Below are 24054 nucleotides of genomic sequence, written 5' to 3'. Positions count from 1 at the left end.
ATAGTATGACCCATGCCAGGTCTGCTTCACGGCATGCCTGCCATTTCACTTCACCCACTGACAACCAGGACCCCCGTACCTGCTTACTGCAAGGCCCCATCCTCCGCGTCTGTGTCCTGGCTGTGCTCCTGATAGGGAGGAGGCAACAAGAGATCATACATCATTCACTACCAACTCTGTGTTGTCCCTGAGGCCCTGAGCACATCTGGAGACCATACTCCAAAAGAGGGATAGACAGCCAAGGGGAATGATTATGGGAACAGTTTCCATATAGCTGGCTTGGGATCCTGAAAAGAAAGACCTTCTGTGTAGAAACACGTCCCCCGCTATACCTAGAACATCCTTGACTGGTCCCTTCTCTCTTTTTGGGGGCCCTCAGACCAGCTCCCCATCTTTGGGGCATCTAAGCCTTTGTTAGAAGACTACTATGCCTAAGAGAATAATTGGATCAAAAAAGGAGAGATGAGCTGGGGGCATGAGGAGGACCTCTTAACTATGGTGGCCATGAGCCCTTATGTTTTAGTGCCAAAACCCAGTATCGATGAAAAGGAAAAAGTTCCAGATCTGGTAAAGAAGTCTGGGCTCTAATTCTGGCTCAGCCTCAGTTATAAAGCTCCAAACAAGTTACTCTACTCCTCTGAGCCTCAGTTTCCTGAGTAAAAAGGTGGGAAGAATAATACTTTGCACAGTGCAAGGCTGTTGTTACGGTTACATTAAGTTAAAAACTACAAGGCCTAGTGCTCATTAGGTGCCCATTAGGTAATGCATAGTAAGCACACAACAGTTATCTCACATACTGAGTCTGGTCTACCTTCCTACTTACACGCTCCCGCTAACAGCTTCCTGGTTCCAATACCAGACAGAGAGATCCTTCCAGGCCTCCCTCAAGAGAACCTGTTTCCTACTTAAGCAGTAATGGCTTTTAGAAAACCCTCAGGTAGAGTGGACAGCCAAACTTCCTGTGGCTTCCCTAGGCAATTCCAGTCCTGGCCCCCCGGAACTCTACAGACTATGTGTGCTCCCTTGAGCCCCTGACTCTTCCCTCCTCCAGATTATGTAGAAAGTGAATCTAGAATGGGCTCTGGACTAAAGAGAGGTCTACCTCAGTGGGACTTCTGACTGACAGCTGAAGCAGACATGCCCCTGCTCTTCCTCACAGGGCTAGAATCTCAAGAGAAAGAGGGAGGAAGAAACTCACAGGGCCACTGTCCAGCTCGTTCCCCCTACCACTGCTGCCCTCCTGGAAGCCCCTCCCCAACTGTGCCCTCACCAGCTCTTCCTCACTGTGCGTCAGCAGCCCCTCCTCATCGCCGTCGTCTCGGGCCTGTGCTTCTCCCTGGGGTGTGCCTGCTTCAGAAGCTGTGTCCTCCTGGGGGGCTGGTGGCCGGCTGCTGCCACCACTACTGCCCCCACCACTGCCACTGCTGCTGTCGCCCTTCTTCTTGCCATCTTGGGGGAAAAGGGGTAGGAAGAAGGGAATAAAACTCAGCCTAGGGCAGCTGCCCAGGGTAATAGCAGAAGGTAAGTCTCACCATGGTGGATCCATGGACAATCAATCTATGCCCTGTGCACTGTCCTCGCCCCATACTCTGTCCTGTACCCCTGTCACTGAGCTAGGCAAGGACCCTTGGAAGCTGACCTGGGTTAGCCTTCTGCTCCTCGGCAATCTGCTCCAAGCGGCCCAGTAGAGCGTCGATGTTGGACTTGATCTGTGTCAGCTCTGTCTTGATGGTCTGCAGCTCACTGCTCTTTACTGGGAGTGAAAGGAGCATAGGGCTGTCACCCAGGGGCTGGGAACTTGACACTAACATAAGACCCTAGCCCCCTTCTGCCAACTCAAAAGGCAGGCCAGTGGTAGGAACTGTCTCATCTGTGGTTCTTTGGCAGAGAAAAAGGTTGGAGCTGGCCATGGCCTTCACTCCAAGACTTCTGAGGCCACGTGTATAGTAACCAGCCCACCTTTCTGAACTTGGGGACTTTCCCCCCTTGATCTCAACTCCTGAAAGGGACTAGAGATGGTAAGAATGCAGGTGTGATACGCACTTGAGCAAACATATGTGTTTTGTTTTTCCTAGTGTTATAGGATGATGCCTAGATTTCAGGTATATAAATGTGTTTTATCATCAGATCTCCTGGGTGCCTGACTGCAGCATGTGTACACCAGAATGAACATGGAGCAGTGGGCCTGGGCAAATTTGCCCTTACTAGAGAAAAAAAGGACACCCTGTCCTTACTGGGTTCCATGTGACAGCACTGGACATTTCTGTGTCCAACCCAAGCCCCTCCTCCTCAAATGTCAGCCTTTTCCTCTTAGAAATGCATAAAAATACTCACTTGGTTGTGGTAGAGCTGCGCGACTGTGGGAGATTTGTTCCTTCATCTATTTTCCAATGTAAAAATATGTGATTCTATTATTTTGCTAATGAGAAAAATAAAAATGATCTATGAAGAAGTTCTAGTCACTCACACTTGATCTTGGCTGAGCCGGCAGTAATGGCTGTGGAGCGGGCAAAGAGCTTGACAGGTATGGTGGTTTTGACGCGCCGGACCAAGGGGACTGTGACCCGTGGTCGCTTCACAGGGACCGCCCTGGGCACTGGCACAGGTGACAGGCGGCCCCTATAGTCGAAGAGCCTGTAGGGGCAAATGGGCCAGAGGCTGCAGCATGGCCTGTGGCCACCAGAGGGCACTGCGACTCTAGACCAACATGCAGCTGGTGGGCAGCCTACACTCTACACCTCTACCGACCTAACAAGCCCCCTGAGGGTAAAGAGGAAAGGCTTTCCAGACCTTAAAAGCCGCTGAGACTCTCATTACATCCACCTTTCCTACCAGCCAGGTTGGGTAAGGGCAGGTGAGTGGTAATGGTTATAGTCCCGGTTCACAAAAGGAGCCAACAGACCAGCCCCAGAAAGGAGCTTTCCCTAGATCCCCCTGATACCTAGGCCTGTTATTACCTGACCTGTCTTCTGCTGAGTCAACTGCCACCCCAACCTCTGGTCAGAGATTGCAAATGTCCCTAAAGCAATGCAAATTGCCAACCCAGAACAAAAAGATATAGGAATGGATAATCCCTAAACCTGCCTGAGCCTCAGTTGTTTTTTGAGCCTGTTTTTATTTGCTTCATGAGGACGGTTACCTTAAATTCTGTGCCAACTCCCCACCCCACCACAAGGCTGCTGTGCAGGCAAAGAATGAGACACTTGGTTAAAAACATACATGTTAATAAGATGTGACAGGTGGAAGGCCAGGGTACTAAGACTGTCAAACCGGGAGCCTATGACCTCAGAGGCATGAGGCTGGAGTCCAAGCCCTCATCCTCATTCTGAGCCCCCTTAATTACCCCATTCCTCTTAGTCCACTTCACAGATAGACAGGAAGAGATCCAGCAGAATATCAAGATTAGGCAGCTCAATCAGAACCTTGGGCTCTCCAACTGTATGCTGCCCTCAATTTCAACACCCAGCCCTCTCCAAGAGGGCTTCTTTTCCTGCTCATTAGGCAGAAGCTCATAGGCTGAGGAGGGGTCTTTCATACCACATCTGCTACTATTACCTTTCTGCAGGGAACAGCAGCCTTAGGGGTACACTATGGGATCACTTTGGTGACAGCCAGGAAACATGCCAACACTGGGCAATTCAATGCCCCATGGCTTGGCACTCCTTTGTTCAGAGAGCCCCTGCCCTAGGGTGGTGATGGCTGGAGATGAAGAGTCTCTGGGAATGGATCCAGTCCCAGACCCTGCATTTCTGCCCCTAAGGGGAGGGGGCGGCTCTGGCCTGGGTCAGAATCACTGAACCCCAGAACCCCAGAGCTGGAGGAGCCCTGAGGGATCACTTGGTGCAAGCCCATTTCATAGGATGGGAGGGGATCTGCCCAAAGACACATGATCCATTCAGTGGCAGAGCTGAGATTAGCACCCAGGTCCTCTCACTCCCAGGCTAGGGAACATTCCACTACACCGCACTGTCTCCTAAAACCATTCAGTGGTAAGAAAACCAAGGCTCAGAGAGGTTCTGTTCTTCCTTCCCATAGGCCAAGCAGGAGGGAGAGAAGAAGTTTGGAACACCCCCATCATGATTTTCACTCAAGAATGTGGCTGGTGCCATGGAATGGAGTTCAGAGCTCAAGGCTGCAATCTGATGAAGAAGGGGGCCACAGACTACCAAGGTCTAATTCAGACCTCCAAAGGATCGCTGACCTCTTAGCTATGAATGAAAGGCCAAGAGGCTCACACTGAGCTCCGAGGTCCCTTCCACCTGGCTGAGCACCTCCAAAAGGTAAGGAGACTGAACAGCAGGAGTGGGAGGACTCAAACTCCCTGTGCCTAGTAACCTCTAATTCAACTTGCTATTTTTAAATGTTTCTTGCTACCTAGTCCTGTTGAGCCCCACCCTCAGATTAGGAGGAGGAAGGGCAGAGAGTGGGAGACAGTGTGGAGTGGGGGAAACTCTGACCTGGGGACCTGAAGAACTAGACCCTAGTTCCAGCTCTGCCACCAATTTGTGGAGCAGCCTTGGGCAGATGCCTGTCCACACCTCTGGGCTCTGGTTCACACTTGGGAGGACCGAGTGGGCTGCACCAGCAATCTCTCAGGACCCTTCCAGCTTGGCTGTTTCATGCCTGGGCACGCCCCTCCCCCTGCTCACCTGTCGTAGAAGTCGTCCCGGTAGTAATCATAGTCAAAGCTGTAGCCACTGGGGAAACAAAGGGGAGAGGGCCAGGGCTTAGGGACAGCCACTCAGCCCGCTCTCCATAGGTCCTCATCTCCAAATGCCTCCCCAGACTCTAGGCTCGCCACACTGTCACCAACCAGTGTTCACTCCCTCTGTGGAAAGAGGGACCAATCCCACCCAGATGGAGAGAGACAAGACAGAGCGCCCCACCTGTATATGGCAGATGCTGCTCTCTTTAGCCCCTTGGGTCTGTTAGGCTTGGGCTCTCCAGCCATGTTGATATCTGCGTAGAGGGAGGGAGGAGGCACAGTCAGATGCAGGCAGAACAGTAGGGTATCCAAACATGTATCACCCTCACACACGTGAGCAGCAATTTCTATGTGTTTATGTGAGGTACACGTGGACTTTCCTAACTAAAACAACCAACAGAGGTCTTTACACATTAGATTCATACCCGCACATCACAGAGATACACCTATTTACAAATTTACATTCAGACACCTGCATGCATGCTCACAAACCTCTCACTCACGCACACATGCCATGGGCATCACACATATATATGCATTCTCAAGTACACTCATGTAAATAAATACTGCAAATACATATCTTCACACACATGTTCATGCATCCAAGTAATCAAATAACATAGCTGACTCCAACGTCCATATACGTAACTGCCCATACACAAATGAGCCACTGCACATTCAAGCAAATGTCCTACCAAATCTTTATACCTAGAATGATGCTCAGCATATGACAGACGTGTGTATATAAATATGCATATCTGCTTATATGCACTAGTATATTCTGACACACATTTGCATAAATATACATACTAAAGATGTGTCCACATGTTCTCCACATGCTTAGCTATATCCACATATCACATATACAGATATCTCTTCTTGAACACAAGATACATAGAAGTAGGTGCACTGTACACCCTCCAAGGTAGACGGCCACATGGCCACATCGTATATACACAGCACCAAGGCCAAAGGCACCGCTTTACCTTGTGCTCCCAGCCCCTCCTCCTGGCTCTCATAAAGAGTTCTAACCTAAGCCATCTGTAGCCCAATGTAATAGGCTATGCTAGTCCACCCTTCCTTTTCTCTTAGGAATCTGCATTTTAACTGGAACTATAAGGCTTGTCACTAAGAGTCATTGTGAAAGCAAAGACAAGATAGAAGCATTTTTAAGAAGCTCCTAAAATACTCCCATACAGGCAGATTTTATAACTACTTCATTTATAACTTAAATACAATTTCAGAAAGAGGTAGTGGGTAGTAGTAAGGGAAACAGAAAAGTGCCTAGGGAGGAGCTAGAAAGTGAAGGCTGGAACCTGCTCAGAAAAACACTAGAAGCAGGGCCAAGGAAAGACACTTACCCAGAGTCTGCCCGGCCAGCACCCGCCCATTCTCTCCCAGCACAGCTGCCCGGGCATGACGCTCGTTGGCATACTGCACAAAGGCATAGCCTTTGTGCACAGAACAGCCGGCCACACGGCCATACTTGGAGAAGATGGTCTCCACATCTGACTTCTTCACCACAGCTGTGTTGAGGTTTCCGATGAAGACCCGAGAGTTGATAGACTTGGGGTCATTCTTGTTGGTTACATTGCTTGTCTGGATCTTCAAGGACATGGTGGCCACCTGAAGAGAGAGAGCCACTGTGAAGCTGGGTCCCCCAGATGGGCTTAAAGGCTATCCATGGCCCACATCCTGGCTAAACTGGATTGCTTTGTGCCCTGCTACACATTCACCCCCACAGTATCCAGCCTCTCCATTTTACATCTTGCTGGGCTGCTGACCTCATGGCCAGGTGCTTTATATACGTTCCCTCATTTGGTACTGATATGATAAGCAGAACCAGGACATTTCACAAGGGAAAAAAAATGCACATTCAGAGGCCACAGTGCTAACGAGCAACAGGGTTACAATTTGAACTCTGGTTGGCTTGAGTCTAATTATTTTAACCCCATTCCTTCTTTAATATTTATCTGAAACGTTACCCCATGCAGGATCTAAATTTGAAGACCTTCCACTGTTTTTCTTCTGTTCCTTCCATGTAGAAGAAGGCAAAGAAGTCACGTGGAAACTGCAAGTAATATCGGCTATAACAATGACCACATTATGAAAATTCTTTGGGTCTGATCCAGACATCAACCTAGCCTTTTGGCTTTCTTTACTGGTACCAGCTATTTTTAAAAAGGTGTGCTAAACAAGCCTCATTGAGCACTCTCTGCCGGCTAGGGATGGCATGCAATATTGAGTAATCACAAGACCCTATAAACACTACTATTGTTCATATTTTACCAGAAACAGACCCCAATAAGTTCTTTAACTTGCCAGGAATGAGCACTCAAACTCAGGTCAGTTGGTCCTTACACACCCCCTTTTTTCCCCAGCTTTATCACTCTCCTTTCCCAGAGCTAAAGCCAATGTAATAGTTAAGTCAGCATATTTACCTAAGAATTGTTTTTAATAATTTAGAATTACTCATTTTTATACTGACTCAAATTTTACTGTTTGCTTAGAGAGCATAATGTATCTACTCTTTGCTCTCTACACTCTGGCAATGTCTTTTACCCCAAGGGGCTGTACAAATCTCTCCTACCCCAGACCCTAGACAGGTTGCATCAGAAGACAGGCTCCAGAAGGAACAGAAAGGGAGGCTTGGTGACAGCAGGAAAGGCCTAACATTAAGTACTGGTATTTATACTTCCAGCCCAGCTTTCTGCTCACTGGCATGGGTTAGTACAACTCCCTTTTGTAACACTATTTCAATACCCTGCCGTAGAGCTATTACAGAAGGTGCTAAAGACCCTAAGCAGTATGTATAAAAACTCTCATCAGCCTAGGTTAATAGTAAACACCTGCCTACTAACCTAATATTTTTGGGTGGAGGGAGCTTCTTTTCAGGGAATTAGAGCAGAGTGGAGGATAAGCTGGGAAAGGCATATCTTTTGTTCTGCCAGGTAAGAGACTTCTTCAATCCCTCCAACCTGGAAAAGGGCATCTTCTGACCAGCAGGTGGCACTGATCACAAAGAAACTAAAAGCTGGGGCCTGAGAGTAATTGCAGAGGAAGAAACCCACTCCTATGGTGGGCTTGCAGTAGCTCCACAGATATACTGGGGGCAAGTGTGCACCATCCTAGGTTAAAAAAAGTGGGGGGGGGGGGGGCTGAGAGGGTATTGCTATTGATGAAAGAGTTGGTGCTAAGCTTTGGAAAGGGCCTAGAAGGGACAAACTCTTTGTTAACTCAGTTTACTTTTGTATCCAATCATCATTTGTCAAGCAGTATGGAACACAAAAGATATCACACCCATGAAAGCACTTAATACTGTCCATGAGCAACAGAAAATGCTCAATGGATATGGGTTCCCCTGAGCCCTCCATTCCTCACAGTCCTCTCAGATAATCCCCCTATCTAGATGACAAGTCATTCAAAAGCTAATTCCTTAGCCATCCATGGACATAAAAAAAAGTTTGTGGGGCTTCTCCATGGGCATCAGGTAACTCTCCAGGTTGGTTCAGCTCAGAGCCATGAAGTTTTGGCTCAGGGAGGGGCTACCTACTTCGGCTGAAGGGAACCAACCACTGGCCTGGGATGCAGACCAAGACAAAAAGAGAGGGGGATGATGGTTCAGACCTGTTGAGGACTACTAGGCTCTGCCACTGACCTGGCAGGGACATGATAGATGCTGGGTTCCCTCAGACCTCTGGCTGGAGCCTCTAAAACCACTGAGCAGGAAGCATTTGTTGAGCAATCTCTGTTTGGTGATAGAGCAGAATCAGCACTCACTCCTTGGCTGGTGAGTAAAGTTCTTCAAAGTTTGGCCATACCCAGTCTTTTCTCTCATCACTTGGGGTTTAGGACAATGCACATAGAAGGACTTTGTAAATGGTGAAGCTCTTTATAGGATCTAATATTACTCAGACTAGTTGAACTTCTTTGTTCTTGTTAACACTGCCATTGTTGAGGCCCATTCTAAATGAAGGTCAAGGTCAGACTGGAGCACATTCTGAACAATGCCCAGAAAAGGTAGTCAGAAGCCACATCACACAAAGGCTAATACAGAGAAGCGACCAGGGGAAATGTATGCCTATGGCCATTCTTGGTGAGGCATTCGCAGGGCCATGAAGAAATGTCCACCTGAAGCATGAAGCATGCTCCAGCACCAACTCCTCCCTATACTCCCTATCTAATCAGCCCCTCAATCGCTTTCAAGACCCGCACATTCCTCCTAAGGGCAGTCTGTGTTGCTACTGTGTGTACTCCCTAAGCCCAAAGGGATAGTTATTGTAGGGTATGGAAAGGCTTCTGTGTTTAAATGCATTTATGAGGCTCCTGAAAGTGAGGGATCAAGTTAGGGGTAGGAAATGAAAAGTGTGCCCAGGCTAGCTCTTCTGGAACTGCTAGGTTCAAGCACAGAATCTCAAAGAGTCAAGAATTCTAAATTCAGACATGGTCTTCCAGGTTGTTATGAACTTAAAAATTTGTTAGCTTCACTTTATAACCTTCAAATAGTTAGACACATGGTATGTGAGCCTCCATCTGTACTCTTTGTTCTGCCCTGCTAATGTTAGAGGCAAGCCTGATGAAGCCTGGGACACAATAAGTACCCAATGAATATTAAGAGATATGAGGGAGGAAGCAGTGAGAATAATATCCCAGGAGCATAGCCCTACTTTAGGGGGGTGGCGGGCAGGGTGAACACCACTGGGGGCTGAGGTCCCAGGCACCACAGTAAAAGACTAGAATCTCTAACCCAAACACCCCCTCTGCCCCCCCATTGACCAACCATTCCCAATTCAATCTTCCCCAAACAATTCATTATTTGGTTTTTGCAGGTTTCCCCCTGGCTTAGAGTAGGAGCCCTAGAAAATATTGACATCCTATTCAGCAGAAGCTGCTAGACTTGATAAGCTATTTCCCCCTGGGCCAAGCTCTGCCTCACAGATTAGCTGTGTAATTGAGAGCAAGGTGTCTGCAGCCCCTAGAGGCCCCATGCTTAGCAATGAACCAAGGAGAGGTGGGTAGAGGAACTGTTCTTGGTGGGAGGAAGGAGGAGGAGAAAGAACCAGACTTATTTCCAGAGACTTCTGCAATGTCGGATTAGCAGAGACTTCAGTGAACACGGAGTTTATATGTCCTCACTCTCAGGAACAGAGGACAATGGACTTGGCCACAATGCTCCAGCCCAGAAGTAGCAGGGCCAAGAACCCCATGAGTCCTCCAAGTCTAGGGTTCTTATATTCCACTTTTCCTTTTGGGCTGGTGAGAGACAAGCCCTCGGGACAGTGCAGGGCTGGGAGGGGGTAATCCAGATATGATATTTTTGAGGAAAACTAGGGGACTAGCTCCCAAGTGTCTTCACCTTTACCTGCTGGAGAAACAATTGCTGCATAAAAGGGGGCCCCTAAAGCTAATTAAAACCCACCAGTGACACAGGCTTTGAAATGCTTTGAAATGCAATTTACAGCTCGAAAGGATGGGCTTATTTCTCCAAGCTAATAAGAACGAGGAAATTTGGCAAAAACAAATCATTTTTCCCAGTTGAAACATTTCAGATGGAATCCAAGAGCCAAGCCTGAACATGTGGTAAAGTGACAGGGCTTTCTAAAGGTAGAAAAATCCTAAGACATGACCAGCCCTGAACCTGAACTCTGGGTAAATGAGACCCCCAGAGAACTATCAAAGGAAGAAGAACCTCTAATTACTCAGTGTCAGACTTTACAACTTATTTAATCTTTTTTTTTTAAGTTTTTTTTTTTTTTTTTTTTTTGTTTGTTTAAATTCATGATAGACAGGGATCCCTGGGTGGCGCAGCGGTTTGGCGCCTGCCTTTGGCCCAGGGCGCCATCCTGGAGATCCGGGATCGAATCCCACGTCAGGCTCCTGGTGCATGGAGCCTGCTTCTCCCTCTGCCTGTGTCTCTGCCTCTCTCTCTGTGTGCCTATCATGAATAAATAAAAATAAAAAAAAAAAATTCATGATAGACAGAGAGAGGCAGAGAGAAGCAGGCTCCATGCCAGGAGCCCGACACGGGACTCGACCCGGGACTCCAGGATTGCGCCCTGGGCCAAAGGCAGGCGCGAAACCGCTGAGCCACCCAGGCATCCCCACTCCAACTTATTTAATCCTCACAACAGCCCTGTGCAGAGGTATTTTAAATAGGGGAATAAAGACTCAGAGAGGCTACGTTATTGGTTGGTTAATACAGCAAAGCCAGAACTGGAACTCAGATCTGTTCGACTACATAAAGCCTATTCATAGAGATGCCTTGGGTACTGAATGCCAAGGTGACAGAATGTGTCATCCCAAGTCAATGACAGCCTCTTGGTTATTGCCCCTTCCCCTTTCTACTACAATGTTTGCACAGGACTTTAGTGAGCAAAACCAGTTTATATCCTTGATCCTGACATTATCAGTCTCATAATGAAAAGCTGAGGATCAGCAAAGGTAAGTGGCTTACTTAAGGCCATTCAGCCTAGTAAAGGGGAGTAGTTAGGGGACTTGAATCCAGGCTTCTACACACCACTGTTTCAGCAACTGTCCCAAGCCTCTGACTCTGCCATGTCAGCCCTTATGCCCTCCCAACCATAGCTATCGGGATCAAGTCTATCTTCAGCACAACCTCTGAGGCACTTGCCATCAGAATGCCTACTGCTCCAACTCCATAGTTCCTCCCTGGCACTGAATCTCTTCTTCTTAAAACACTAATTTCAAAAGAAGAGCTGCTGCTTTTGGTCCTGATGCCCCGCAATGCTATGTAGGGCCTCTGTCTAGGCCAATCCTGCTGAGCACCTCTGGCCTTACTCTCCAGTGTACAGATGAGGAGCACACCAGCTTGTGGCCAGACCTCTGCCCTTAGATAACCCTGGAGATACTGGGCAGTTTTGAAGGAAAATAGCTATCAGTGATGGCAAGGCTATTTCTGGACAAAGCCAAGCAATTAGACTGATCAGTGCCCAGGGCTTCCTTGGTCCAGAGGCTCCTGGTTAACAGGCGGCCAAGGATGACAGAACATCTATTAATCTCATTAAACTCACCAGGCCCCAGCTCATTAGCATTGCCCAAATGATCATTACTGGCCAGACAGGACTAATTTCCTAAGGAATGCTCTTTAGTTCCTGACAATTCCCACTCACATGAGAAACCCCAGCTCCCACTATGTGAATACTGAGGTCTCCTAGGAGTGTAAGGAGTACGGACTACAGGTTCAGGAGGCTTGATCTTGGTTCTGATGTGTGACCTGCAACAAGTTACACAGTTTCTCTGAGCCTTATCACCTTATTCTGAGAAGAGAAATAATCTTTGCCTAATTACCTTTCAGATCTGATACAAAATCAAATAGGCTAATCATTGTTTAAGTGCTCTGCTGCATCTGTAACATACTATAAAAGGAAAGAGGATTATAGATATTATTACCCAACTCCTATCCCCTTCACTCACTCAACAAACATTTCTTAAGTATTCCCCTCTGTGCTGGCACTGTGGAGATTCTGGGAACAAGTGCTCACAGGCCTTGTCTTCTACTTGCTTTGACCTGTTTCTTAACTATTTCCTAACAATAAAGGGAAAAATTCACCGAAAATAGAAATATGATATGTAAACTCAGAATATGCCCCTTAAACTCACTAAGCCTTAGATTCCTCAATTGCAAAATGGGAATTATACCAATCCCAGAATTATTAGAAATAACAGGTATAAAGTGCCTGGTATAATGACTAGGACCAGTAGGTATTTACATAAGAAACTCAAATGCCCTGGGCCTATGAAAACAGATGCATCTAGCCCAGCACTCTAGATTATCCACATTCCAGCCCTATATTCTTTACCCCTGTCATTTCCCAGTGCTCCATACTCTGCCTAAGAATAGAGGAGTCAGGAGCAGAGGGCCTACACACACTCTCTTCCCTTGTCCTAGTGTCTGGAACCAAACCTAGAAATTTAATAAAGATCCCCCCAGCCTATGCCTGATTTGACAGGTACTACTATAAGGAGCTAGGAGAGGAAAGAACATTAGCTGGGAGAGGTGTCAAGCCTTCTAAGCCAGTGACTCACTACTCAGCTATACCATGAAATTCTATTCCTATAACACTGTTATCAGCATCTGATAGGCCCTGAGGGGAGGCCCCAAAGCAGAGGCAGGGCTGGGGCCTCAGTCACCTTTCCCCACAGTGTAGTCTGGGTATATACCTTATCTTCCCTGTATCTTGCACCCTAACTCTACCCCTGATTGTGGCCTTAGGCTGAGGCTAGCATCTGTAACAAGCAGCCCTTCTAGATATGAGGGGAAAGGCAGCAAGGACTGAGTAGGTACAACCTTGGCCCTATAATCCCCAATACTAAGTTACATTTAGGGACCTAAAAATTGGGCTTGCTTCGGCAGCACAAATACTAAAACTGGAAAGATACAGTGAAGAGTAGCATGGCCCCTGCACAAGATGACACACAAATTTGTGAAGTGTTCCATGTTTTTAAGAAAACAAAAAATAAAATAAAAATAATTGTCAACCTCTTTATTTTTGTCAAAGGAAACCATCCAAACACACATTCAATTATAGTTATAGCTATCCAAATACTCACTGGGCCAACTCATTCATCCAGCAATTGGTCTGGTACTTGATTCTCAAGGAACTCCCAATACATCAAGAGGACTACAAAGCACATGTGCCTGGGCTGGAGTCCACAGTCCCAGAAGTTGCCCAAACAAAGCATTCCAGGACATTAGAATGGGAAGGAGCATTACAGAAGGCTCCACAAAAAAAGAGTATGTTTAAGTCGAATTCCTACCAGGCGATGATGTAGGGAGAGAGGTCATGCCTGACAGGAAGGACTGCGGTACAATGCACAAAACATACCCTTCACCTTTGTTCCCTGCTCTACCCTCCCTCCTGCAAGTATATGCACAGTAGGGCTGGAAAAAAAATGTCTCAAGATAAGAGAATTTCTTCAGTGCTGCCTCTTCTTCTCTTGATAGCTACATACTAATTCTTATCCTGAGGAAGAAAAAAAAGGGAACACAATTCAATATGTAGCAGCTTTGTACCAGGCACTGTGTTGGAAGCTTTACAAGACTTATCTTTCACAATCCTGACCACAACCCAATGAGGTTAAGTACTATCATCTTCACTCTTCAGATGAAGAAACAGGCTCAGAGAGAGCTTAAATAATTTTGTCCACAGTAACATTAAATGGCATGACTAGGATAAAAAGACCCTAAGCTTATCTGGTTCTAAAGAACTCCACTCTTCTACTACTCTTCTACTCCACTAGATTGCTCCCACTGACCTCCCCTCTTCCCACAGAAAGACTGATTCTGGCTTTGCTGCTGATATGCCACATGACCTCAGGATCTGGAGCATGTGACCATAAAGAGCTCTTTCAGGGTTAACCATGTGACTGTGATAATCATTACCAACACTTACTGAGCACTTACTACTGCACTCAGTCTTCTGCTGTGGGGTAGGTGATAGTATGTATTGTCTTCACTTCACAGATGAGGAGCCTAAGGGTTGGAGCTTAGTCAGGCAAGCCAGGAAATGGCAGAGCTGCAATCAATTTGAGACCAGAGCTAGTGCTCTGGCCCAAAATGGCTTCCATGCTAAGCACACCCTGTACCAGCCAGGGGGTCAGCTTCTAACACTTTCTAATCCTTTGGGCATAAATGCATGGGGTCTTGCTGAGGGCATTCTCTCACATCCAAGAGCCAATAAGCACTTGCTGTGAGCTTGGAGGATGGCCCTCCCTCCCCCTTCCTACACCTTAAGGGGCCAACTCCTCACAGTGATAATGTGGCAAGATTAGTCACTGCTTGCTGTTGGTTGATTATAGCTATTCTTTTCTGTAAATGAAGTTTAAAAGTCATCAAAGGGTCTGTCAGCTGTGACTTATGAGCCTCTTTCCCACAGGGAAGTCAGGCAGTGACAAATGCCCCTCTCATTCTGCCATCCATTATGAGTCGGAAGGTGCCATGTTCCAATTATTGGAGACCCCGATGGAGCTCATGGAAAACCCTGTTCCAAGCTGTGGCCATTATTCAGGCCTGGCAGCACTGTGCCGGCAGGGTTACCCTAGGTCCAGACCCCACCGGGTAAGAATGGAATAAGAGCAGGTTTCTGATTTTGTGAGCCAGCCCTTACCATCCCTTACGTGTGTTATCTCTGGTGGATTTGTCCTACACGTATTTCACAAACCAGTAAAAACAAAGGCACCATGCGGGCCGCCCCAAAGTACCCAGGATTAAGACTGCCTAAACAAACAGACATGAGGAAATAAGGTCATGCTGCCAGGTGGAGAAGGTGAATATGATGCTCAGGAGGAACTGAAGATAAGATACTTAGGATGTTCAAAGAAGGTAGTGACTGAAAGGGCCCTTACAGATCATCTAGTGTGATCATCTGCCTCAGTACTCAATACTCATTATGGCACATCCTGTCCAGCTAAATGCTGAGGAACCAAAGATGAATGAAATATAGGCCTTGCAGATGAGATAATTAAGGTCTGAAGAAGTGACTTGCCCAAGGTCACAAAAATAAGTTAGTATCAGTGATGGAATGAGAAAGCAGGTCTCCAGACCTCTTGTGAAGTAGAAAATGTAGAGAGACAAGGAGCTCTCTTGTGTGCCAGGTTCTTCATGCAGAAAATGGCATAATAGTTAAGAATGCAAGCTCCTGGGGCACCTAGCTGGCTCAGTCAGAGGAGCTCTTGACCTTGGGTCATGAGTTTTGAGTCCCATGTGGGGTGTAGAGACTACTTAAAAAAAAAAAAAATTTTTTTTTTTTTTTTTTTTTTTGCGAGAGAGAGAAAGAGCGCATGCGCACGCGCACAAGCTGGGGAGAGAGGCAGAGGGAGAAGCAGACTTCCTGTTGAGCAGGCAGCCTGATTCAGGGCTCGATCCCAGGACCCGTGGATCATGACCCAAGCCGAAGGTAGACACAACAACTGAGACCATCCAGGCACCCCTTAAATAAATTTTTTAAAAACTTAAAAATATATATATAAATAAAATAAAAGAGTACCAGCTTCTATTCAAATTCCACCTACACACTTACTAGAGGTTTGACTTCTGGCAAGTCCCTTAACCAAGTCTCAGAAAAATGGGGATTCAGAGCTGTGGTGAGGCTTAAATAGGATAATACAAGTTATGATAACAGGCACATATTAAGTATTTCAAAATATTATTTATCATCAAGTAATTCCTGAAACAACCCTTTGAGGTAGGTATTATTAATCTCATTTTACAGACAAGAAAACCAAAGCAAAGAAATAAGTTTATTCCATTTCTTTCAAGTCCTTTAGCCCAATTCTTTTAGACTCTGGTGTTAGACCAATTAACAAAAACTATCCTAAATCTTTTTCCTTTTTGCTTCTTTCAAGAAAGAGAGAACAGGATAAGTAGGCCAAAGATAGGAAGTTCAAGGCTTGCCACTCAACACTTTAGGAGGTGATATATCTACTCTAGGTCATGCTAGATCCTGCAAGGAACAATGATCCAGGCTGAGACTGCAACAATCTTCCTGAGGCCTGGGCATCTGAGAGGAGGGTATATTCCTGAAGAGGCTGGTATTCCTGGACCCTCTCTCCTTGACATTGGGTGACATTAGGAAACTAGCCAGGAAGTTGTAACTTTCACAGTCTTGTCTCATGGTTGCTTACAGTAGTCTTTCCTATCCTAGGGAGTTTCTTAAAAGTAAGGTGGACAGAAATATCAGAAAGGGACACAGAACATGAGAGACTCGTAACTCTGGGAAACAAACTAAGGGGGGTGGAAGGGTAGGTGGGCGGGGGGTGGGGGTGACTGGGTGATGGGCACTGAGGGGAGTACTTGATGGGATGAGCACTGGGTGTTATTCTATATGCTGGCAAACTGGACACCAATAAAAAATAAATCTATATAAAAAAAAAGTAAGGTGGACAGATTGATTCTCGAATAATACAGTATACCCAAGAGCGTGACTGGCGGAAGCAGATGAGCAGCCAAGACATAACAGTGCACTTGAATCTTCCAGGTGCACAGCCAAATTATCACTGTACAGAATTTTACGTTCTAATTGAGCCTATGAGGTGCTATCTTTCCAAAGTAGAGTGGGTCATATGATACAGCATAGAGAGGAGTATAATCTGCTGTGAGAAGAGGCCTGTCACCAAGCAGGAGCCGAAGCCTACATGTTTATTCCCACATAAGAGGCCATGTAATCTGGTCAGGAGAGCAGCCTCTGAGACCAAAATGCCTTAACTCTGTCAATGAACTAGCTGTGTGACATGACCTTTGGGTAGTGTCTTAGTTTCTTAATGCTTCAGTTACCTTATCTATAAAATGGGCACAGCAATAAATATCTCTGGGGCTGCTAGAGTATAAAATTTAATTCAATTCATGTGTTAAGATCAGTGTCTGGTACATTACAAAGTATGTAAATACTAGCTACTGCTGCCACTATTGTTATTGCTGGAAACTGCAAGAACTTTTCCTTAGGAGTATCAAAGGGAAGGTGGTGAATCCTGCTGTAATAATGTCACCAGAACTGAATTGTGATGAAGGAAAGAACACTAGAACTGTGGATACAATAATCTCTTCAAGTGTGTCACCAAAATTCTAGTATTTGGAAATGTGTCTTGAACATAAAAGGAATCACAAGAGTAGGCATTAAGTGTTGAATAAGGGGTGCCTGGATGGCACAGCTGACTAAGATCCAACTCTGATTTCGGCTCAGGTCATGATCTCAGAGTCCTAGGATCGAGCCCCAAGGTGGGCTCCACGCTCAGCACAGAGTCTGCTTGAGATTCTCTCATACTCCTGCTCATTCTCTCACTCTCTAATAAATACATCTTTAAAAAACAAAAAGTATTGTATGAACAAATGAGTATCTAGAGTAAAGCAGTACCCTACAAGAGAAAACAACTTGAGAAGGGGGTCAAGAAGAGGCCCTTTCCTAAGTACAATTTCCAAAAGGCCTCTCTGTACCTGAAGGACCCAGAAGGCAGGCTGGGCTTCTCTTCTGGGCAATGGGGACCCAGGGCCCAATACTGCAAGAAACCTTTATTTGCTGCTCACTGTTCTGTGTCTCTGACATAACCTCCACATCCTGTGGCTACTCTATTCTGAATAAGGCAGCAGAAGGCTGTGCCATTGTGGTGCAGATATCCCCATTTTCCAGACTATCTTAGAAGAAATAAGTGACTCTGAGGGACACAGAGAGGGAGGCCTAACCTCACTCAAGAGGGAGCTTGCCCTAAGTTAAAATAGCAATAGGGGATTACTAGCTTTGGATTTCTGCTCGCCCGTGGAGCCCTGGGTCCTAAATTCCATCTCTACTAGCTGTATGAACTTGGGAAGGCACTTCACTTCTTTGAGGTTCAAGGTTCTCCATCTCTAACATGGGTAAAAAAAAAAAAATCCCTCTCTGTCCACTTGCAATGCAGGCTGTTGTGAGGGTCAAAGAGATAATAACATATGGGAGTATACTCTTTTACACGAGATATGCTTCATAAATACGGACAGGAATGTTGCCTGGATGGACTGCTGTTGCAGGTCTTCCTAGACAGAGGGACCTGGGCAGGAAACCAGTCAGCTGGAAGTAGGCGGTGGATGGTGCACAACTTGGCAACGCAGCCAAGCACTGTGCCCCTCGGGTGTAAGGGCAGTTGATTAAAATCCTTTCATGTGGAATCAATATTTTGCTCATTACAATAATTTTTCTCCTTGAAAATACATGAATGCTACCCCTCACAGCCCCACAAAAGCTTGATCCTGCAGAGAGCATATGCATTGACATATGTGTTTTTCTAATTTCTTACATTCAGACCTCTCTCCAGAGTGCCGATCTAAACATATCTTAGAGCTCACTCAAGGCATGACCCTACAGTACCATATGTTTGGCCCAAAGGGGACCACTGAGAATGATGTCACAGTCATAGCCACTCTGCCTTTGTCCCCCTGGTAACAAATTAACTCCACAAACATTACGAAGCATCTGTCTCTTGAGTGAAGCATGTTCCTGCCACCTCCTGTTTAAGACTCTTAAGATTTGAGTCCAACTCCTTTAATGAGGCTTGGAAGCCCCTTCATGAGTTAAAGCTATCAAATCCATACACAACAATACTCTAAGGGGTTGTAAGTCACACTCACTTTACAAATCAGTGAACCCCAGTTCAGACAGGCAAAGTCAGTTGCCCATGGTCATACAGTGAGCAAGTTGACATGAACTGGGTTCTTCTGAAGGACTGGATATCAGACTCCAAAGTACTGAATCGAGTTTGAAACCACCTTTTTGGGGATCCTTGGGTGGCTCAGCGGTTTGGTGTCTGCCTTTGGCCCAGGGCCTGATCCTGGAGTCCCGGGATTGAGTCCCACATCGGGCTCCCTGCATGGAGCCTGCTTCTCCCTCTGCCTGTGTCTCTGCCTCTCTGTGTCTCTCAGGAATAAATGAATAAAATCTTAAAAAAAAAAAAAAAAAAAAAAAACAAAGAAACCACCTTTTCTTGGACAAGACTATATGAGACAGGTGTGGGGACGGAGCATTATCTGGTTCAGGCAAACCTTCCTTTCAGGGTGCTGCTTAAACACTGTCCCTTAGTGGAGGCTGCCAATCTGACTTCTACCACCCTCAGAGCTGCAGAATTGCTCATAAATTTGGCATAATGACCAAAATGTTCATTTGCATGTAATATGGTACATATTTGCATATCTAAGCTCAAGGGGGCAGTAATGTCACCAGCATCAAATAAAAGCCAACCAATGAACCACAACAACTTAGGAGGGGGAAAATCCCCCAAGACAGCAAACATAACATATCCAATGAACTTCTAGTCAGTTAACTGATCATACAGAAAGAAGCAGCTGTAGTATCTGTGGCCTTTTCCCGTCAACATCTTAGAAAGAATTAATCAACCCTTTCTGGTCTCTTTTCCCTCAGAAAAAAAGAGACACTAGGGGCACCTGGGTGGCTCAGTGGTTGAGTGTCTGCCTTTGGCTCAGGTTGTGATCCCAGGACCCTGGGATGGAATCCTGCATCAGGCTCCCTGCAGGGAGCCTGCTTCTCCCTCTGCCTGTGTCTCTGCCCCCCTTCTCTCTCTCTCGTGAATAAATAAAATCTTTATAAAAAGAAAGACAGACAGAGACAGACACAACACTACACAAGTTTCTACACTCCAAAAGCTGGTCAAAAAAACTTTCCTCAAAACTTTAATACAGGTCTCAGCTGTGGGAGCAAGAGCACAAGCCATGGAACAGAAAGACCAGGATTTAAATCCACGATCAACTACTTACTTATTAGTCCTATAACTCTGGACAAGTAATTAAACTCCCTGAGCCAATATTCTCTATTAAGCATATACTGCGCCATATACTCAATCATCCATCCTTTCATTCACATAGTAAACCAAGGCCTACGAATTTGGCCTCCTAAAGATTTTAAAATGTAGCTCTCTCTATTCTTATTACCACTTCCCCAAATCATCCTCCACACAGTCATTGGAATAATATCACCATATCACTCCTCTGCTTAAAACTGAAATTAGGGGGATCCCTGGGTGGCTCAGTGGTTTAGCGCCTGCCTTCGGCCCAGGGCGTGATCCTAGAGTCCCAGGAATTGAGTCCCGTGTTGGGCTCCCTGCATGGGGCCTGCTTCTCCCACTGCCTGTGTCTCTGCCTCTCTCTGTGTCTCTCATGAATAAATAAATAAAATAAAAAACAACAAAACAACAACAACTCAGGCAACCCAGGTGGCTCAGCGGTTTAGAACCGCCTTCAGCCCAGGGCCTGATCCTGGAGACCCAGGATTGAGTTCCGCATCGGGCTCCCTGCATGGAGCCTGCTTCTCCCTCTGCCTGTGTCTCTGCCTCTCTCTCTCTCTCTCTCTCTCTCTGTGTGTGTCGCTCATGAATAAATAAATTAAATCTTTAAAGAAAAAAAAAAAAACTGGGATCCCTGGGTGGCGCAGCGGTTTGGCGCTTGCCTTTGGCCCAGGGCGCGATCCTGGAGACCCGGGGATCGAATCCCACGTCGGGCTCCCGGTGCATGGAGCCTGCTTCTCCCTCTGCCTGTGTCTCTGCCTCTCTCTCTCTCTCTCTCTCTGTGACTATCATAAATAAATTTTTTTTTAAAAATAAAAAAATAAAAAAAATAAATGTATACTGTCTACCCTGTGTACATGCCTTTAAAAAAAAGAAAAAAAACTGAAGTTAAAGTTTTGCTTTATTATTTCAAAATTTGTAGCCAATAATTTAGGTATTTGTATTCCTTAGTGTATTTATTTTTTGAAATTACAAGAAAAAAATAAAGAAATTACCATAAGAAATCACCTAAACCCCTACTCCACTCAGGATGAAACTCCTGTCGGCACCTTGGTATAGTTCCTTCCATTGTTTTTTTCTTTTGCATTGTATTTAGATTACACAGTAAAATCATGTATCCAATTCTGTAGCCTAATTTTTTTCAATTATTTTAATATATATATAACATATTTGTCTTTATTGCTGCATAGTTTTCAATAAGCCCCATTTTTTAGAACTACTGTTTTTAGTGACTCAAAGTTTTCTACGTGAACTTATTATAGTTTAGACTGGTTGTAGTCAGGTGGTCATTTATGCTTCTCCCATTTTCTCATGATTATAAATAACATCTAAGGTAAGGTTTATTCTAATATTTGATTATTTCCCTAGGACAGATTCCCCGAAGTAGAATTACTGTGTCAAGATCTATAAACATGGGGCGCCTGGGTGGCTCAGCGGTTGAACGTCTGTCTTCAGCTCAATGCGTCCCACAACAGGCTCCCTGCATGGAGCCTCTTTCTCCCTCTCCCTCTGCCTTTTTCTGTGTCTCTCATGAATAAATAAAATCTTTTAAAAAAGAATCTACAAACACTTTTAAGACTCTTGAGATACATTAATTGCTTTCCAAAAATGCTATACCAATTTATACTGCTATCACCAATGAATGCCACTTTCATGACAACCTCACCAGAACTGTATTAAAATGGGGGGAAGGGTGCCTGGGTGACTCAGTCAGTTAGGCGTCTGCCTTCAGCTCAGGTCCAGGATCTTAGGGTCCTGGGATCAAACACCATGTCAGGCTCCCTGCTCAGCAGGGAGTCTGGCCCTCCTCTCACTTGTGTGCGCATGTGTGTGCTCTCTCTCAAAATAAATAAATAAAATCTTTTAAAAATAAGTGAATAAAATGGGGGGCAGGGGAGTGTAGAAAACTGGGGTTAATTAGGAGGGAAAAGACAAATCTTCATTGTTGTTTTCATGTGTATGTGAAGATAATAGTGTCTTAAGTTTTTGAGTCTACAGAGTTTTGAATACCATAAAGAAGTAATTATAGGTTCCTAGGCAGAGGGATAATATGCTGAAAATTTCATTTATCAAAAACTATTTATTGAACATGTATTACTGTCAGACATCTTACAAAATATAGACATAAACAAAGTACAATCTCTGCCCTGGAGGAATTCGCAGTCCACTGGTAGAGATCTCAGAAAAACCAGGACTTCTGTTTCATCTTGGTAAGGGCTAGGACAGGAAGACTTAGGAACTCAAAGGACAGGAAAGAAGAGAGAAGTCAGGAAGGACTCAACAAGATCTGATCCTGTCCAGAGGGAGAAGATGAAATTAGCCCACATACAAATGAGAGGGAGCATGAGCAAAGCTGTGGAAGGAAGCTAAAGAGAGTTACCATATTTAGGGAACAATAATATGTACTGTGGTTTGACTGGAATGCAAGGAAAGAAAAAGGGCCTGGCAGAGGCCATATCAGAAAGGGCCGCTAAAGAACCTGGACTTCATGGAAGCCATGACCTACTCCTCTGTGACAAGCAGGTTAGAAAGGAGGCACTTCTAAGTCCCTACAGCTCAGGAGTCTGAACCACACAAGTCAACCTCTTGGTCATCCCACCAGGGTTGGATCCTTTTTGTCTTATGTGTTAATCTTCTCTCACCAAGCACCAAATAACTTTGAGTATTTTTCACATTTCCAATAATGCTCATGGATCAATTAATAGATACTTCATGCAATAATACACACAACTCACAATGCCCTTAACCTGCCAATCTCAGCAGATGCTCAGTAACTGCCTCTCTTGGCAGATGTCCTGCCTCAGACATGTCCTGTCCTCCCCCTTCTTACTCATTCTGCCAAATAAAAAAAAATGTGCCTGGGTTCAAGAAGCTATAAAGTATGTAATAACTAAGCAGCACACTGGGTGGCCAGGAGGAAGGCCTGGGGGATATAAATCCTTCCCCACTGTACATTCCTCAAGCCAAGGACTCCCTCAGCTCTACTGGCAGTTTTGGAACAGCACCACCTCCCCCTTCATAAAAATAAAATAGGTTTTTCCAATTGAGCATGTTAAAAGTCTCCTTTGAGTAGCTGCTGACCCTTCTCTAAGGTATTACCTACTTTCTACATTAATAACAGCTGCTTTAATGATGACAAGGATATTAATAGGATGACTATTTCAACAATTAAAATAACAGTAAGTCATTCTCACCCTGCTAGTTGTGTTATGAGCCATGGGCAGTGGGATCTGTTGTGCTGCCTAACCTCCATCTGAGGAGACTGTATTAAAATGGTCTATTTTCTGTGTTATCTCCTTTCCTATGCTGACTGTGAATTCCTGATGGCAGGTCCATATTCTTTCATCTCCACATCCCCTCTGCCTTTCAGGATAGGCTCTGGCCCAGAGTGGGAGCTCAGGGAGTATCTGCTGAAATGAACTCCATGTACCATTGCCCCTGCCATCCTCAGTGTCAATGCCTCTTAAAGAAGCAGGTTGTACAGAGAACACAGCCAGAAGAGACTCAAGAGAGAGAAAAAGGAGGTATTTCCACAGGAGCCTAATCCACCCCAGCCTTTAGGAAAGTCTGTTTTATAATGTAATACATGATCATTGTGATTTATTAATTGATTATATGGCTGACACACTGCTTAGTATTTTACTTCTCATTCTTACAAATCTTTGAGGTAAGAATTATACCAAGGTCAAAAGAGCCCTTTCTGAGGCCCTTTCAGAAAAATGACTCTGGAGTCAGACAACCTGGGTTCACATCTCAGCTCTCCAATAGATCAGCTAAATGATCCCAGGTAAATGACTTAACTTCTCTTGGGCCTTAATTTTCTCATTTGTAAAATGGAAATTAATATCACAGTATTTTCCCCATAAGGTTGTTTCCCCATAAGGATTCAATGAGATAATGTATCATCCAGTCAAGCATTCAGGAATTTTATAAATTAAGAAAATTAAAGTACTATTGGCCCCATTGTTCCAAATATCACACTCTTATTGTTGAATAAAGTTAAGAGAGATACTGCTTCCTCAATAGAGCAAGACCAGAGCCAATTTCTGATTTGGTGATGGGAGGCTAAG

At 45.3% G+C, this 24054-nt stretch overlaps 1 protein-coding gene and 1 non-coding gene across 6 annotated transcripts in view; one reads left to right on the top strand and one right to left on the bottom strand.

The window, feature by feature from the left end:
- RALY (RALY heterogeneous nuclear ribonucleoprotein) overlaps window positions 1-24054 on the bottom strand; it is an 85715-nt gene that overhangs the window by 1492 nt on the left and 60169 nt on the right. For 4 of the 5 annotated variants that reach the window (XM_038572038.1, XM_038572040.1, XM_038572041.1 and 1 more), the window contains 7 exons: window positions 6067-6331; window positions 4887-4959; window positions 4650-4697; window positions 2468-2634; window positions 1640-1753; window positions 1271-1449; window positions 80-128 (listed from right to left, as the gene is read on the bottom strand). In XM_038572038.1, the coding sequence (XP_038427966.1) occupies window positions 84-128; window positions 1271-1449; window positions 1640-1753; window positions 2468-2634; window positions 4650-4697; window positions 4887-4959; window positions 6067-6322 (882 nt within the window). In that variant the 5' untranslated portion in view covers window positions 6323-6331 and the 3' untranslated portion in view covers window positions 80-83. The remainder of the gene's footprint in view (window positions 1-79; window positions 129-1270; window positions 1450-1639; window positions 1754-2467; window positions 2635-4649; window positions 4698-4886; window positions 4960-6066; window positions 6332-24054) is intronic. The other variant, XM_038572042.1, reaches the window with a different exon arrangement.
- On the top strand, window positions 13064-13169 carry LOC119865779. Its single transcript, XR_005378140.1, has one exon. It is a non-coding gene; the product is annotated as a U6 spliceosomal RNA (small nuclear RNA).

Source organism: Canis lupus, chromosome 24, assembly GCF_011100685.1.
Source record: "Canis lupus familiaris isolate Mischka breed German Shepherd chromosome 24, alternate assembly UU_Cfam_GSD_1.0, whole genome shotgun sequence".
NCBI lineage: Eukaryota > Metazoa > Chordata > Mammalia > Carnivora > Canidae > Canis > Canis lupus.
This window is presented reverse-complemented; position numbering and strand designations above follow the sequence as displayed.